This window comes from Salmo salar, chromosome 06 (genome assembly GCF_965601325.2).
Source record: "Salmo salar chromosome 06, fSalSal1, whole genome shotgun sequence".
In the NCBI taxonomy this organism is placed as follows: Eukaryota; Metazoa; Chordata; class Actinopteri; order Salmoniformes; family Salmonidae; genus Salmo; species Salmo salar.
Genome location: NC_138296.1, coordinates 69,248,619 through 69,265,934, shown reverse-complemented (window position 1 = coordinate 69,265,934; position 17,316 = coordinate 69,248,619). Strand labels below are relative to the sequence as shown.

At 42.0% G+C, this 17,316-nt stretch overlaps 2 protein-coding genes across 7 annotated transcripts in view; both read left to right on the top strand.

Moving 5' to 3' along the window:
* Window positions 1-17,316, top strand: part of LOC106607631 (nuclear receptor coactivator 1) — a 96,022-nt gene that overhangs the window by 36,469 nt on the left and 42,237 nt on the right. The gene's annotated exons all lie outside the window — the stretch shown is intronic.
* Window positions 919-13,054, top strand: LOC123743477 (laminin subunit beta-1). Of its 3 annotated transcripts, none has more exons than XR_014392720.1 (6): window positions 921-9,205; window positions 9,724-10,741; window positions 10,988-11,106; window positions 11,268-11,469; window positions 12,108-12,234; window positions 12,576-13,054. XR_014392720.1 is itself a non-coding variant. In XM_045720887.2 (4 exons), the coding sequence occupies exons 2-4, from the start codon at window positions 11,026-11,028 to the stop codon at window positions 12,623-12,625; spliced, it is 333 nt and encodes a 110-aa protein (XP_045576843.1). In that variant the 5' UTR covers window positions 919-9,205; window positions 9,724-11,025; the 3' UTR covers window positions 12,626-13,054. The 3 variants fall into 3 exon arrangements, 1 of the variants encoding a protein (XP_045576843.1); XR_014392721.1 differs by having other exon boundaries at window positions 922-9,205; window positions 9,724-9,853; XM_045720887.2 differs by lacking the exon at window positions 12,108-12,234 and having other exon boundaries at window positions 919-9,205; window positions 9,724-11,106.

Here is a 17,316-nt window from a genome sequence, read left to right as displayed (position 1 = left end):
TGATTGGTCTAAACCAGTGGTTCCCAACCAGGGTTACTTGGCCTATCCACAGAGTGTACATAAGAAGACTCATAAGACCATGGGGGGGGGGTACTCCGGGCAGAACAAAATTCAGTTGGTGGTACAGTAACCAAAACAGGTTGGGAACCACTGGTCTAAACGAAGAGCACTCTGATGGATTTGTCTTTTTTTTTTTGTAATGGGCTAATGGAGGCAATTTTCCACGACTCTGGTATGACGTCTCTATCAAACATCATAAAGAGCAGGCATAAAGATGGGGCATATCGCAGGCCAATGCTACTTAGAAAACGATACAGAGTAGCTTTAGACCAGGTGCTTTTCCAGAGGGCATTGCCTTAATAGCTTACCAAACCTCTTCAGATGTAAAGGGGCCATTCTAACTAGTTCTATGCTCATCTGATATAGTGGGTAAAGTGGTCTTTTTCAGATATTTTATGATTTTTGTCAGTCGCTCCTGTATATTGAAAGTATAAAGAGATTTATAGAAGTCACCAAATGTATTATTGATAAGCAATGGATCATAAGTAGTGGAGCCATCTGCCATCCTTATAGACTTAGTAGATCTTTCACTCTGTTCTTTTTTAAGTTGGTGTGCAAGTAGACGGCTCAGTCAGTTGCCAGACTCATATTTTTGCTTGTTTTGTACGTGCTTTGTGTGGTCTAAATTGACAGTGGCCTTAGCACAAGCTAGTGAGTTACAGTTTACCTGGGTTGGCTGTTGTTTATGAAGAAGTTCTTTACATTTCATTTACGTCATTTAGCAGACGCTCTTATCCAGAGCGACTTACAAATTGGTGCATTCACCTTATGATATCCAGTGGAACAACCACTTTACAATAGTACATCTATATATTTTTTTTTTTGGGGGGGGGGGGGGGGGTTAGAAGGATTACGTAATCCTATCCCAGGTATTCCTTAAAGTGTGATTATACCACAGCTTCCAATTTTTCCCTCTTTTCCAATCTAAGCTTCTTTATCAGAGACGATTGGGAGATAATATAACACCTTATGGTTGCTTTAGCACCATCCCAGATGGTTGCAGCTGAGATGGGATAGAGTTGGTTGTCAATAATGTGATAATTTATCTTTCACCACAGAGCAGAATCCTTCATTGTTAAGGAGAGATGCATTATCTCATTTTGGGGGTTGTTGTGTCAGTATCTATATACACCGGGGCATGGTCAGATTTGACTATAGAACTTATAACACATGACTGTACAATGTGCATGTAAGTAGAGGGAATTAAAAAAAAAAAAATAGTCCAATCTAGAATATGAATTATGGGGTCTAGAGTAGAACTAATCATTTCTGACACTAGAATTTCGCTCTCTCCATACCTCTACTAAACCAGATGACTTCACAAATGCGTCTAAGAAAATTTGAGGGCCTACGCTTCGAGACTGGAGCAGTTGATGATTTATCCAGCTTGTTATCCAGAATACAGTTGAAATCTCTCAGTATAATCACAAATCCCTTGCCGTTTTGGTTAAATAATAAAATGTCAGACATACATTGGGGGAGTCAGTGTTTGGAGCATATACATTCAGTACAGTAATATGTTGACCCAGAATATTACCCGTAATCAAAATAAATCGCTACTCAGGGTCAATTTCTTGGTGTTTAAATGTGAAATGTTTGTTTATAAGGATGGCAATGCCTCTCTTTAACTAAAAGAAGAACATTTCCCTCTTTTCAATTTAGCATGCTCTGTTGCAGATAAATGGGTATCTTGTAACATAGCAATTGAAACACTTTCCCTTTTATAAGAACGTTTGAATTTTCTTCCTCTTGACTATATGCCCACTGCCATGAATATTCCAAGAGACTGCTTCAAATGAAGCACTTATGTTATAGTAATATTAGAGAATAACTTACCCCAGACGGTGTAAAAAAGTAATAAGAAGCTTGCATGACCCTGAACTAAAATAGAACGTAAAAATAAAATGGAGAAAAAAATACCTCTGCCAGTCCCCAAACGAAATGGCAGACCCCAAAAACAGTACCTACCCTGTTTTCTGTCACATTACTAACAGGAACTCAACTAAGGGTTTAAGAATAGATATTTCACTGTCCTATTGAATAAAGGGGATACCTAAAATAGACCTATAAAGGACATGTGAATGAAAACTATTGTCTATAACTATTGTAAATAATATTCCTAAACATTAGCGCGATTACGCTCACATTTACACGCGCGCGCGCGCACACACACACACACACACACACACACCTACCCACATAGATTAGATTAAGAAAAACAATGAAATAAAAACAACTTGCAAAATTTAAATAAATACAGTGCGGTATGCACCCTATTCTTAATGGACGTCGAGTCACAGCTTAAAGAGCAAGGAATGTCATCCGGTTTTAGGCTGTTCACTCATTGAAAATGACAATAGAACCTCTGTTTGGTAATGAATAGTCTACTTAGAGTACATAACGCTCCCATCAATGAGAGAGAGCTCCGTCCCGTGGCGACCAGCTATCCACATGCGGTGAGTGGGCTGTCCAAGTAATTGGGCCTATGGCCTAAACAAAGTCCAAACAAAAGTTACTCATGTCCACAAGCTGGTGTAAACAACAAATCCTGTCCGATGGTTCATATAAATCTAAACAAAGCCGATGAGCATGCAAGGCGGACTGTTTTTAACTGCGGCTCTGCCGTGTCACAGACCATGTGTGCATGCTAGGAATAGGCTGTATAGTTATAGCTACTACCATGTTAGAAAGTGAGTGCAGACTGTGGGTTGTCAAACATGTGGCTAGTTCCCTGGAAAGTAATCCTCAGTTTAGCCGGGTGTATCAGGCCAAATCTGACTCCTGCCTTGTGAAGGTGGGATTTCACATCTTTGTATGCAGCTCTGCGTCTTGCCAGGTCTGCAGAGCAGCCTATGGATCCGTGTGACATTGTAGTTCAGCTGTCCTCTTTCGAAGGATCGCCGAATAATTTTCTCTTTGGTCTGGAAGTAATGCATGCGGACCAGCATAGCTCTGGAATGGCAGTCGGGTTGTGGTTTTGAAACTAAAGGTCGATGTGCTCTGTCAATGACGGGGGGTCTGTCAATGGTCTTTTTGCCGAGAACATCCTGCAGGAAAGAGGATTACAGCCCTCCACCTCTTCTGGTATGTCGACCACCCGCATGTTGTGGCTGGCTTCCGGGTTAAGCAAGCAGTGTGTCAAGAAGCAGTGCGGCTTGGCAGGGTCGTGTTTCGGGGGACGCATGGCTCTCGACCTTCATCCACCAATTTGGATATCATGAAATTGGGGAGAAAAAGGGGGTAAAAATAAAAAGAAGAATAATAATTGGCTGTTTTCTTTTGTTTTTTTACGCGGGCCAGAGTGAATCCGGTCGTAGTTTGCCTACCCCTGTTTTAGATCCAGACATCAGCTAACACAGTCCCAGATAGCTAACCACGCTGGAGGGGACGGGAGCAGAACATTGCCCCTAACCACAGATCTAGGATCAGATTATCCCATCCAAATATTAACGTTATCTATAAGGTTATAATAGTAAATGTTTTCTTGTCAGAAATACATTTTGGGGATGGAAAACCCCTTTCAGTGTAAACTTAAATGACTAAAACCAAAGAAAGTATGTAGAAAAGGTAATGGTCCAATATAATAATATTTGAGAACTAACAATCACCACAATAAAGGGGGAGAACTGACAATTCCTACAAATTAATTTAGCAGTAAAGATTTATGTTCGACTAAAAAAAACAGTATTACCCATGGCAAAATTCATAGAATTGCAGGAAATTCACTTTAAAAATGCAAAATGTTACCTCAGATCCATGGCAGAATATGTAGAATCGCAGGATAAAAATAAAATACAAATCTGCAACATTTTCTCTCAGCTGCATGGCAAGATGAGGGCCTCCTAAAATGTTCTGTAAAATTCAGCTGTGCCGACCGCACCTGTATTCATAACCTACCTGTTCCCTGCCTGTACTCTCAGGTGCAGAGCTGGAACAGCTGAACCTGGCATGAAAGTGAAAATTAAAATGACATCACAGTTGATTCATGATTGGCCATATGGGTGTTAGGCTGGGTGATTGTATTCGTAGTGCTAATCATCATTTGTTGGCAGATCAGATCATTGATTGGCACTGCCACTCTTTAGGCTATTTACCTTTGCTGAGAGAGCATGCTGCTTAAGGCGACTGCAGACTAGGTTCTGTTTGCTCCTAGCAGAACCTGGCTAGGCGTAAGTGCACGACTATGCTCACATACTCCTTGCTTGCTAAAATAGATAGATAGCTAGCTGAACCTTGCTACCAAACTTTAGTTTTACAAATGGGAAGCTTATGATTTTCTTTCAGACAAAATGTTGTTTGATCCAAAGGTTTTACAGATCTTTAGTTTAGTTGGTTGGCTTGCTTTCTCTGCACGAGTAGGCCTATGCTGCTAGGCTAGTTAGCCAGCAAAGTAGTAAGCGCTAGCTTGCTTGCTAATGTTAGCAAACATGCCTACTCTTTTTGTCGAGTACAGTAGAAAATATAACAATCTACCTCATCCTCTGGTGAAAACGGTATGTTGGTTTCCGTCTTCCCATGTTGGAAAAAAAACACTTAATTGAAGAATCGCGTTCATAGTTTCCACCCCTACAGTTCACCAATCACTGACAAAGGGCTGTACACTTTCGGCTACCGAACTTCAACTTGCCTCAAGAAGAAATGTTGTTTGCGAACAGCCGGGGGGAAAAGAAAAAAAAATGACGAACACCAAAACGGCACAAAATTGTGTCGTAATATATGCGTGAAAAGGCACGCCAAAAATGCCGCAACAAAATCAAGCATTTTTAACAGGAAATATCACAAAAGATCCCCGCGAAATCCTGGAGGGACTGATTTAATACCTCACACAGATACACTACTGTAGGTAAGAACACAGTGACCATTTGGTAGTTGACAACACAGAATCATCTCATTGACCACTGGCACCACACTATCAGTGTCTGTATCAGTCTCGTACATTAATATGGAAAGCCCCATCTTGAAAGAGGGTGAGATGCAATCCTGTTGTCACCTTGTCGTGTGACGCTGTTGGCGCGCGTGTGTGTGTGTGTGTGTGCGCAAGTGCATCCAGTGTTTTGGCCTGTGCTTGTTAGCTGCAGTCTTCTTTTGGCGTGTCTGATGTGCTGATGTTTTGGCCTGTGTCTGAGGTGTTTTGGTTGTGTTAATTGGATTAGAGTAACAGGTTTTCTGGCCTGTATATAAGGTGTCACCTTTCCAGCCTGGGTTGAAGTGTAATGGGCTGCTATTTTGGCCTGTGTTGGAGGCTCTGATTCGAGGTGAAACGCTGGAAATGAGACTAGTGGGGATTATGTAACAATAGTGGCTTGTTTTGGTCTGTGGATCAAAGCCTGAGTGAGCTGGGGGTGTGGGAGCACGGGGGTGAGTGTTGGCCTGAGAGAACCTGAATAACGCCAGTCAGTGGCCCCCCCCCCCCATCAGGGAGGCAGCACACTGAACGACACCAGAGCTCAGGCTGCTGTGGACACTGGTCATACCAACAAATGATGTCTGTATGTGCATATGTAACCGGTGTGAAATGGCTCCCAAGTTAGTGTTGTGCACGCTAATAACATTTCAATCAGTGACGTCACTCGCTCTGAGACCTTGAAGTAGTTGTTTCCCTTGCTCAGCAAGGGCCGTGGCTTTTGTGGAGCAATAAGTAACGATGCTTCGAGGGTGTCAGTTGTGAGGAGAGGGACGGAAGGAAAACTGTTACGTTGATGCTGTTGACCCGGATTCATGGATTGATGCGGAAAAGGAGGTCAAAGGGGGGGGTGGTGGTGAGTGTAACCAGTGTGAAATGGCTAGCTAGTTAGCAGGGTGTGCGCTAATAGTGTTTCAATCGGTGACATCACTTGCACTGAGACCTTGAAGTAGTTGTTTCCAAAGGGCCGCGGCTTTTGTGGACCGATAGGTAATGATGCTTCAGGGGGGTCAGTTGTTGTGTCCAGAGGGTCCCTGGTTCGAGCCCAGGTAGGGGCGAGGAGAGGGACGGAGCAAAAACGGTTACACATATAGATGTGTGTGTGCAATGTACATATGTAGGCCTATTCTACACAGGACCATTCTGTAGGTATGTAGGACCATTCTGTAGGTATGTAGGACAAGTGTGATCCATTCTTTATGATGCTGTTGTTTTAGCACTGTGTTCTTCTCTCAGGCTAATAAGCTGTAGATTTCTCTCACAGAAAGACTCTCGCCTGAGCATGACCTGTTGCCATGGCTACAGCTAGCCACTGACAACACCTGATGCACACAGAGAAAGATCATCCTGCACTGCTCCGCAGATCAACCACAAGCACTGTGGGGCCAGTGCGGAGGCAATCACACACAGCCACCGACCATGCATCTGACCACGGTCGACCACAGATTGACCACAGTGTCTGCAGCTTCATATGTAGTACATACAGTTGAAGTCGGAAGTTTACATACATTTAGGTTGGAGTCATTAAAACTCGTTTTTCAACCACTCCACAAATTTCTTGTTAACAAACAATAGGTTTGGCAAGTCGGTTAGGACATCTGCTTTGTGCATGACACAAGTAATTTTTCCAACAATTGTTTACAGACAGTTTATTTCACTTATAATTCACTGTATCACAATTCCAGTGGGTCAGAAGTTTACATACACTAAGTTGACTGTGCCTTTTAAACAGCTTGGAAAATTCCATAAAATTATGTCATGGCTTTAGAAGCTTCTGATAGGCTAATTGACATCATTTGAGTCACTTGGAGGTGTACCTGTGGATGTATTTCAAAGCCTACCTTCAAACTCAGTGCCTCTTTGCTTGACATCATGGGAAAATCAAAATAAATCAGCCAAGACCTCAGAAAAATAATTGCAGACCAACACAAGTCTGGTTCATCCTTGGAGCAATTTCCAAACGCCTAAAGGTACCACGTTCATCTGTACAAACAATAGTACGCAAGTATAAACACCATGGGACCACACAGCCGTCATACCGCTCAGGAAGCTCTGTCTCCTAGAGATGAACGTACTTTGGTGCGAAAAGTGCAAATCAATCCCAGAACATGAAGATGCTGGAGGAAGCGGGTACAAAGTATCTATATCCACAGTAAAACGAGTCCTATATCGACATAAAGTGAAAGGCCGCTCAGCAAGGAAGAAGCCACTGCTCCAAAACCGCCATAAAAAAGCCAGACTACGGTTTGCAACTGCACATGGGGACAAAGATCGTACTTTTTGGAGAAATGTCCTCCGGTCTGATGAAACAAAAATAGAACTGTTTGACCATAATGACCATCGTTATGTTTGGAGGAAAGGGGAGGACGCTTGCAAGCCGAAGAACACCATCCCAACCGTGAAACACGGGGGTGACAGTATCATGCTGTGGGGGTGCTTTGCTGCAGGAGGGACTGGTGCAATTCACAAAATAGCTGGCATCATGAGGCAGGAAAATGATGTGGATATATTGAAGCAACATCTCAAGACATCAGTCAGGAAGTTAAAGCTTGGTCGTAAATGGGTCTTCCAAATGTACTATGGCCCCAAGCATCCTTCCAAAGTTGTGGCAAAATGGCTTAAGGACAACAAAGTCAAGGTATTGGAGTGGCCATCACAAAGCCCTGACCTCAATCCCATAGAACATTTGTGGGCAGAACTGAAAGGACGTGTGTGAGCAAAGAGGCCTACAAACCTGACTCAGTTACACCAGCTCTGCCAGGAGGAATGGGCCAAAATTCACCCAACTTATTGTGGGAAGCTTGTGGAAGGCTACTCGAAACATTTTACCCATGTTAAACAATTTAAAGGCAATTGTACCAAATACTAATTGAGTGTATGTACATTTCTGACCCACTGTGAATGTGATGAAAGAAATAAAAGCTGAAATAAATATTTCTCCTATTATTCTGACATTTCACATTCTTATAATAAAGTGGTGATCCTAAATGACCTAAGACAGGGAATTTTTACTAGGATTAAATGTCAGGAATTGTGAAAACTGAGTAAATGTATTTGGCTAAAGTGTATGTAAACTTCCGACTTCAACTAAATATAGCTGCAAACAAACACAATCAATGCTGAACCACAGTTAGACATCGCACCGCTTGTGAAGCACAGAGGAGGCCAAAGAATAGTCAACAAAGGGGGGAAAAAACTATCGCTGCAAAAGCAAAATCAGCCGTTACACCACTTTGGGCTATATTTGGGAATTTTGGAAACCCATAACAAACTCCATGACCCTTTACCAACACCAGTCAGATGACTTAAAGTGTGACGCACAAATATGAGGGGACATTTTGTCTCTTTTTAATCAATTGCTGTGATGAATGGCTGTGAATTCCAGCGCCACAAATCTGCAGGGAAAAGGCCTCTTTAATTTAACCAGTCTTAATCTTTGATCTGTGGTGCAGTCTGCCTCCCCTACGGTAACATGCCCGTGACCCTCACCTCATCCCCGTCAAACCCCCCCAGCACAGCCCCACTACTGATAACACTGCTTGGAATGAGTGCCATGAACGGAGAGGAGTGATGCGAATGCACAGACCAGTGGAGAGTGAAGAATGTGGTCGAGCAAGCAGAGGATGGGTCCTGCGAGTGCACAGGCATCGGGGTCGCGCAAATTAAACTTGAGTTGCAAGGGCGACTTTAAGCAAGCAGAACATCATTGCCGCATGCAAAATATTAATTTGATAGCAGAGATTATTTTTTTTATTTTTTTGCGGAGATACTTCAAAATCTGCAATCTTTTACTATTGTTTTATTAGAGGTGAAAATTCTAGCCAATGAACATGGTCGTCACTAGTTAACACAGCCACAAAGTCATACTTATTATGGCTAAACCCAGCCTATTTATACAATTTATCTTCTTAAAATCTGATTTTAAACTCCCCTTATGCCTAACCATAACTTTAATGTTAAGACCAAAAAGCTAATTTTTGTTTTCATTAATTTTTACTATACATTAAAGCTGTGATATCTAGTGTAAACCGGATTTTGACGTTGGAAGGCAATGTAACCTAACGTAGCAGGCGTAAAAAAAGAACACCTGAGTGGAGTTCCCACGTCAGGTTTTCAGCAGAAAATAAAGCTCGGTTGAATTAGCTGTATCCCTGAAAACTGGATACATCCGGTTGTTGGCAACTTCGCAAAGACTGAAGGCAAGGTTACGGTGGTGTAAGGACGATGGCCGACAATAAAAAGGTAAGCTCTATAGTTTTTCAGTAGATAACGTAACCAGCCAACTAGTCAGCTAGGATTTCAGTATTGCAGTTGAAGTATGTAGTTATTTAGTATTCTGTTAAAGCAGGCTATTGATTAGGCAAGCTAGGTTAGCGTCAGCTAGGAAGCTAAAGCTAGCTGATGTTTAACCACATAAAATGTACCAGTATCTTTGGTTAACCAAGAGCATTGTAGCTAGCTAACTAAGTTAACGAGGGGTTGCTAGAGAAGGAGGACTTGGAAGACCAGCCAGACTGGGAGGGAGTGGTGAGAAGAGACAGGGCCCTCCCTAGGGTAGAGGTGATTGAGATGGGGTGAGTGGGAGCCAAGATCAAACTCTGAAATAAATAGCCAATATTATAAACCACTAACTGCATACTTTGAGATAGTCTCTTTGAAATACAGTTCTGATAACTTTTACTCTGGCAGTTTTTGTGCCATTACAATAAAGGAGAATTACCTCTAACCATCTCTCTCTCTCCATCCCTCTCTCCATGAAGGCCCACTGTCACTATGTGGTGGGGAAGTTGTTCTCTGCTTAGCTGACAAAGATAGGAGATACAATGAGTCCGCTCTATTCCAAGTACCTTGGCTCTCCTCTATGCACAGCACTCTGGAGACTTCCTGCAGGTAACCTTGACTTCTATCAATCACCCTGTAACTTAATCATTCGAGGTACTGAGAGTTCCTCTAATTGCTTTTACGCTATATGGAGGCATTGTTATTAGGACATATGTCACGTAGAGAGGATAACTTGTTATGGACTTTGACCAACTCCTGTCTGTAGGGTTAGAAAGATGGTTCTATACAGAGGATGGTTCTATGCTGAATGTGTACAAGTTGGTAAGGGATGAAGTGAGAACCTATAGGAGGATAGCTCTTCCCAGGTTGGGCATGAAATGACAGCAGGCTGTTCAATACTGAGCCATACTGACTGATGAGTGGTGTGGATTGGTACAGCTCGCCTTAGTCCCATAGTATGTTATCACTTATTTGGATAAATTATTATCCATAGTTGCCTCTATTAATACAGCAGCAGTCTTTAAATGGGCTGTTACCTTGAATGCAACGCTAAGATGTTCAAGCTGTTTAACTCCAATTGAACTCTGTCTATGCCATTTTCTGACATCATATTTTTACTTTCTCACTACAGTTGTTCTCAGGAGACGGGTGAGTGTAGAGAACATACTGTATGTCTGGCAAAGTGGAGTCAGGCTTCTACTTCATTGGCAAAGTTTGGATCTGCGAGTCACCTTTGACCTTGATGTAACTTTCATCGAAGTCTTTGGGTCATGGGTGTTCCCTAACTCACCTTGTGACTTACACAACTCAGCATATATGTATCCCTTCACCTTCCTCAGTGGAGTCCCGACCAGGGGTATCAAACTCCAATGTCCGTGTACATGTTGTGTGGGCGTAGTTACCGGACCAGTGGGAAGAGGCATTGATGAAAGTCCCAGTGTGGTCTCAACAAACAGCCGCTGTGCCAACACCATGCCTGATGACGACAACCAGATGGTATTCCTCCACCCTGGATCACTGTAAACACACACCTAGTCTTTCTCTCTCTATGTTGCGCACGTGAGAGAGATTAATGGGTCTGTATATGTGAGTGTGTGTAGTGTAGGATATACGTGTTGTGTATTTGAGTCTACTCTGCGTCTGTATACACCCTGTATTACATACCTGTGTTTTTGTTTGCACACATGTTCTTGTGTGTGATTCAGTGTCATGTTTTGTGACAACTTTCTCTTGTCTCCTCAGATATTTGGTGCTCCCCAGACTAGGGTTTCGAGGCAGAGATGGACTACTCTGTTAGTCTGAGCTTGCCCCTCTACTCTGCACTCAGTGATGTCCAGTCCCCATACATACTCATTGACTCGGTTAGCTACCCCACACGCACACCTAGACGCAACTGAGACTTCTGCATAAATCATGCATTGGTGTAACTTGCATAAAAATCGAGCTACAAGGATTTTATGTTGGGATTCAGTGCTTTCGACTCCATACAAAATCTAATTCCATCTTACTGTCTTCTCTAAAGTTTGTGCTGATGCCCTACTGTAAGAACCTGGAGATCTTCACTGGTTCTGAGGTAGGTGACCTGACCACCAACAGTGCCTGGGACACGTTCCAGCGTTACCGCTGTCTGGAGAACATCCCGAGCGTGGTCAAGACACCCTCCACAGACATCTGCTGCAAATTCATCTCTAGCGTGTCAGTTCTGCTGCACCAGGGAGCTAAAGGTATGGCACCGCACTCCCAACAGTCATGTATGACTGCTTAAACATACTCATTTATGTTTTAATTAACACAAAGTCTAAAGAAGGTTTCTTATGGCTCAATAATACTGACAAATGGCGCAGATTGTACACCTCTGCTCAGTCCCACATAGTGACGTCTGCCATTCCATATCGAGACAAACATGCAACAGCTCTGTGACAATTTTATTTCCTCGATTCATTGCTTCCTATTTCAGTGCCTCTTTCTAAAACCCCATTGGAGGAGAGTACCCAAGGTTTCTCCCCTCAGACCTCCAATGGGTTTTGAGAAGGATGCGAGTAGAGGATGAAGTGAAGTTAATTGTTTTAGGTGCAATCTTATGTTGAATGATACATTTGTTATCTGTTTGTACGTACAGTGCCTTCAGAAAGTATTCGCACCCTTTGACTTATTCCAAATTTTGTTGTTACAAAGTGGGATTAAAATGGATTTTATAAAAAAAAATGTCAACGATCTATACAAAATACTCTGTCAAAAGGGAAGAAGTCAAACTTTTTATTAATGGAAAATAAAACCGTAATATATTTTGATGAGAACTATTCAACCTCCTAAGTCAATACATGTTAGAATCACCATTATTTTTTTACCCATCTACCAATAGGTGACCTTCTTTGCGAGGCATTGGAAAACCTCCCTGGTCTTTCTCATTGCATGTGTGCTTGAAATTCTATGCTCAACTGCGGGACCTTCCAGATAATCAAACAGTTGCTGTGGTGTACAGAGATGGGGTAGGCATTCAATCATGTTAAACACCATTATTACACAGAGTTAGTCCATGCAACTTACTTACTTGTTAAGCACGTTTTTACTCCAGAAGTTATTTTAGCTTGCCATAACAAAGGGGTTGAATACTTTTTGACTCGAGACGTTTCCGCTTTAAATGTTTTAAATGTAAAAATGTCTAAACATAATTCCACTTTGACATTATTGGGAATTGTGTGTAGATCAGTGACACAAAATCTACGTTTAATCCATTTTAAATTCAAGCTGTAACACAACAAAATGTGCAAAATGTCGAGAGGTGTGAATACTTTCTGAAGGCACTGTTCTGCTTGTGCTCTTTCCACAGATGGCTCTGGCTTGCTGATAACATCTGATCTGATGAGACTCCCTATGTGATTTGACTCCTGTATCACTACCTGTATTTAATACAACTTCCAATGTCAATTTAAATAATTTCACACTGTAATTTGATAGACAATGGTAGTTCCCAATCAGACATTTACTACCTCAGTTAAATGTTTGGTGAATGCATGGTGTTGTTTTGTCCTCAGTCCTCCTTTTGAATGCTGTGTGTACCAGAAGAGGCTGGTGGGAGGAGCTATAGGAGGACAGACTCATTGTAAAGGCTGGAATAGAATAAATGGAACGGTACAAAACACATCAAGCACACGGAAACAACTTGTTTGACTCCATTCCAGCCATTACAATGAGCCTGTCCTCCAAAAGCTCCTCCCACCAGCCTCCTCAGGTGTGTACCATGATGACATGTTAATCATATTAATAAACCATCCCCCCCCAAAATGTAAAAAAAAATATTTATCCCGACCCTCCCCTTGTACTGTAATTTGTCTTGTTGAAAATTATTATTTATGACCACAAATAATAACTGCAGTGACCCTGTGTTTACAAACTTGGATATCGACTTTGCCACGCAGGGCTACAGGCCAGAGGGTTGAGTGTTCGCTGACCACCACGAACAAGGTCACTCTCCCTGCCTGTTTCCTTTGACCTACACTACCATCAGGCAGACAATCAGCTAGGTGGAAAATCAGATACAAAAAACTATGATGTGATATTTATAATTATACTGAACAAAAATATAAACATGCAACAATTTTACTGAGTTACAGTTAATGTAAGGAAATCATGTAATTTAAATTAATTAATTAGGCCCTTATCTATGGAACACACTTGGGAGCCAGGCCCAGCCAATCAGAATGAGTTTTTCCCCACAAAAGGGCTTTATTACAGACAGAAATACTCCTCAGTTTCATCTGCGGATGTGGAGGTCCTGGGCTGGTGTTGTTACATGTGGTCTGCGGTTTTGTGGCAGCAGCTCTGGTGGACATTCCTGCAGTCAGCATGCCAACTGGACGTTCCCTCAACTTGAGACTTATGTGGCATTGTGTTGTTTTATAAAACCTCACATTTTAGAGTGGCCTTTTATTGTCCTCAGCACAAGGGGCACCTGTGTAATGATCATGTGGTTTAATCAGCTTCTTGAAATGCCACACCTGTCAGGTGGGTGGATTATCTTGGCAAAGGAGAAATGCTCACTGACAGGGATGTAAACAAATTTGTTCACATAATGTGAGAGAAATAAGCTTTTTGTGCGAATGGGAGATTTCTGTGATCTTTAATTTCTTTTAAACATGGGACCAACACTTTAAATGTGTTTATTTTTGTTCAGTGTGTGTGTATATAAATTATATTCAATTCCACCAACCGGTTCCTGTGCCAATCCACCACACAACCAATAAACAAGGCATACCAACTTCAGGCGCTTCAATATCATGGCCTGAGTTTAACGCCACAATAAATAGACTGTCAATCTTGACAAGCAGAAAATACATCCTTCCCTACGTTGTAGGCCTACCCAGTATCGAAGGCTTGGCGTGAAAATCTCTGATTGTGATTAAAAATGTTGGTGTTTTGTAACAGATGCCTCTTTCCATTCATCAAATGGCCGCTGCACAGTTTCATTTGGAAAGTATTCAGACCCCTTGCCTTTTTCCACATTTTGTTACGTTAGTCTTATTCTAAAAAATGATCAAATAAAAAAATCCTCATCATTCTACACACAATACCCCATAATGACAAAGCGAAAACAGGTTTTTAGACATTTTTTCAAATGTATTAACAAAAAAACACCTTATTTACATAAATATTCAGACCCTTTGTTATGAGACTCGAAATTGAGCTCAGGTGCATCGTGTTTCCATTGATCATCCTTGAGATGTTTCTACAACTTGATTGGAGTCCACCTGTGGTAAATTCAATGATTGGACATGATTTGGAAAAGCACGCACCTGTCTATATAAGGTCCCACAGTTGACAGTGCACGTAAGAGCAAAAACCAAGCCATGCGGTCGAAGGAATTGTCCGTAGAGCTCCAAGACAGGATTGTGTCGAGGCACAGATCTGGGGAAGGGTACCAAAATATTTCTGCAGTATTAAAGGTCCTGAAGAACACAGTGGCCTACATCATTCTTAAATGGAAGAAGTTTGGAAGCACCAAGACTCTTCTTAGAGCTGACCGCCCGGCCAATACTGAGAAATCGGGGGGGAGAAGGGCCTTGGTCAGGGAGGTGACCAAGAACCCGATGGTCACTCTAACAGAGCTCCAGAGTTCCTCTGAGATGGGAGAACCTTCCAGAAGGACAACCATCTCTGCAGCACTCCACCATTCAGGCCTTTTTTGGTAGAGTGGCCAGACGGAAGCCACTCGTCAGTAAAAAGGCACATGACAGCCCGTTTGGAGTTTGCCAAAAGGCACCTAAAGGACTCTCAGACCATGCGAAACAAGATTCTCTGGTCTGATGAAACCAAGATTGAACTCTTTGGCCTGAATGCCAAGCGTCAAGTCTGGAGGAAACCAGGCACCATCCTTACGGTGAAGTGTGGTGGTGGCAGCATCATGCTGTGGGGATGTTTTTCAGCGGCAGGGACTCGGAGACTAGTCCGGATCGAGGGAAAGATAAACGGAGCAAAGTACATTGAGATCTGTGAAAACCAGCTCCAGAGCACTCAGGACCTCAAACTGGGGCAAAGGTTCACCTTCCAACAGGACAACAACCCTAAGCACACAGCCAAGACAATGCAGGAGTGGCTTCGGGACAAGTCTCAATGTCCTTGAGTGGCCCAGCCAGAGTGCGGACTTGAACCCGATCGCACATCTCTGCAGAGACCTGAAAATAGCTTTGCAGCGACACTCCCCATCCAACCTGACAGCTTGAGAGGATCTGCAGAGAGGAATGGGAGAAACTCCCCAAATACAGGTGTACCAAGCTTGTAACATCATACCCAAGAAGACTTGAGGCTGTATTCGCTGCCAAAGGTGCTTCAACAAAGTACTGAGGAAAGGATCTGAATACTGTAATTGTGATATTTTGTGTATATATACATTTTTTTATACATTTGCAAAAATGTCAAACTTGTTTTTGCTTTTGTCATTATGGGGTATTGTGTGTAGATTGATGACAGGAAAAAACTATTTAATACATTTTAGAATAAGGCTGTAACAAAATATGGAAAGCGTTAAGGGGTCTGAACACTGTATATACCTACAATACAAAGATTTTTCAAAGTGACCGGGATTGCACAATGAAGTCGGGCTTATTTCCATTGTGGTCCCTATTATTTACGTAAACACATATACAATTTTATATATATATACAGATACATTACAGAGATACAGACAAGAAAAGGTTCTACTGTTCACACATTAGCCAGCTTTTGACATTCTTTTTAAAAGAGGTTATGGGTTGTATGGCTGAGTTGCTGTGGTAGTTTGTTCCACTCAACAGTGCTGGTATATAAAAATGTGTTCTTACCAGATAGATTCTTAGATTTAAAACAGTGAATATGATGGACGTCTCTAACACATGAAAATAGCTGGATAGATACCTGGGGGCAGAGTCTGATAATTCTGTGGACCAGACCAAGTTCAATTAATACAACAACAAAAAATTCACAGCCAGCCTAGCTGCTTAAAATGCTCGACCTCCAGATGAGTAGAGGGGGAGTTTGAGTACAATTCTTACGAACTTGTTTTGGCTGGTCTATAGCTTATTATATGTTGAGGCTGCTGGTGAACCATGATGTGCAGGCATAATCAAAGAGACACTGGACTAGCGCACTTGCCAGAGTCTTTAGGGTGTCTACAGCTAGGTTTCCATCGAACTTGGGACAGATTTTCATGCGATTATTCTGAGAAAAAAGAAGAAACCCGCACACTGCTCTTGATCGTATCACTTTTCTTTATTCTAAAATCTGCATCAAAACAATATGCGCAGTTGTGTTTCCATCAAATGTACTTGTTGCACATAAAAATTACTTTTGCGGTTAAATTCCCAAGTACCAAATAAAAAATACAAGTGAAATGGGTTTCCATCGCATTTTCCATTCTTGGTCTACTGATAGTTTTGTTCCATTTTTTTTTATGTAGGTATAGCGAGTGTGCCCACTCTGATATTGGCATGTGCGCTCTAGCCAACAGCTCACAGATACAATGCGGGTATAGCCTATGAGATTATTATGGACAAAAGTATGAGATTATTTTTATTTGTCAAACAGCAGCCATGCGTCGAATAAGACTGCCTTTCTAGAATAAGACTGCCTTTCTAGACCTTATAAACTGTCGAGTAGACCCACAACTCATCCAAATGGAACGAAACATTCAAATCACTGGGCTTTTGCGTCGTTATTGAAATGACATTTTCACTGCAGCCTAGAGTAAAATGTTGTGTACTCACTTGAAAACAATAATGCAATTATTCATTGCATTGTGGTGTTGTAGGCTAGTCTAGGTAGGATAATTGTTTTGTCCCTAAACAAGATCAATAGGGGAGCGTGCTTCACTGGCGTTGATGCACCTGGCCTCTCCGCTGCCTATCAGCTATTCTTATTTGTTCTTGTGGATTCATATTGAAAATCGATCCAGCTTTGAATGATTTTATGTGTGGTATGATTGCTAGTTAGCCTATTGCAGATCTGGACAAACGATCCACCTACCACTATTGTTACTATGAATGGTGGATAGAGGGCGGGATAGACAGACTGGTAGACTTCATTGACCTGTGGTACAG

What these genes read in the sequence shown, in the direction of transcription:
- LOC123743477 (XM_045720887.2), top strand. Translation starts at nt 11,026, where the DNA reads ATGGACTACTCTGTTAGTCTGAGCTTGCCCCTCTACTCTGCACTCAGT. An exon ending in CATACATACTCATTGACTCG is followed by an intron (nt 11,107 to 11,267) that starts GTTAGCTACCCC and finishes TCTTCTCTAAAG; the next exon opens with TTTGTGCTGATGCCCTACTG. An exon ending in GCTGCACCAGGGAGCTAAAG is followed by an intron (nt 11,470 to 12,575) that starts GTATGGCACCGC and finishes CTCTTTCCACAG; the next exon opens with ATGGCTCTGGCTTGCTGATA.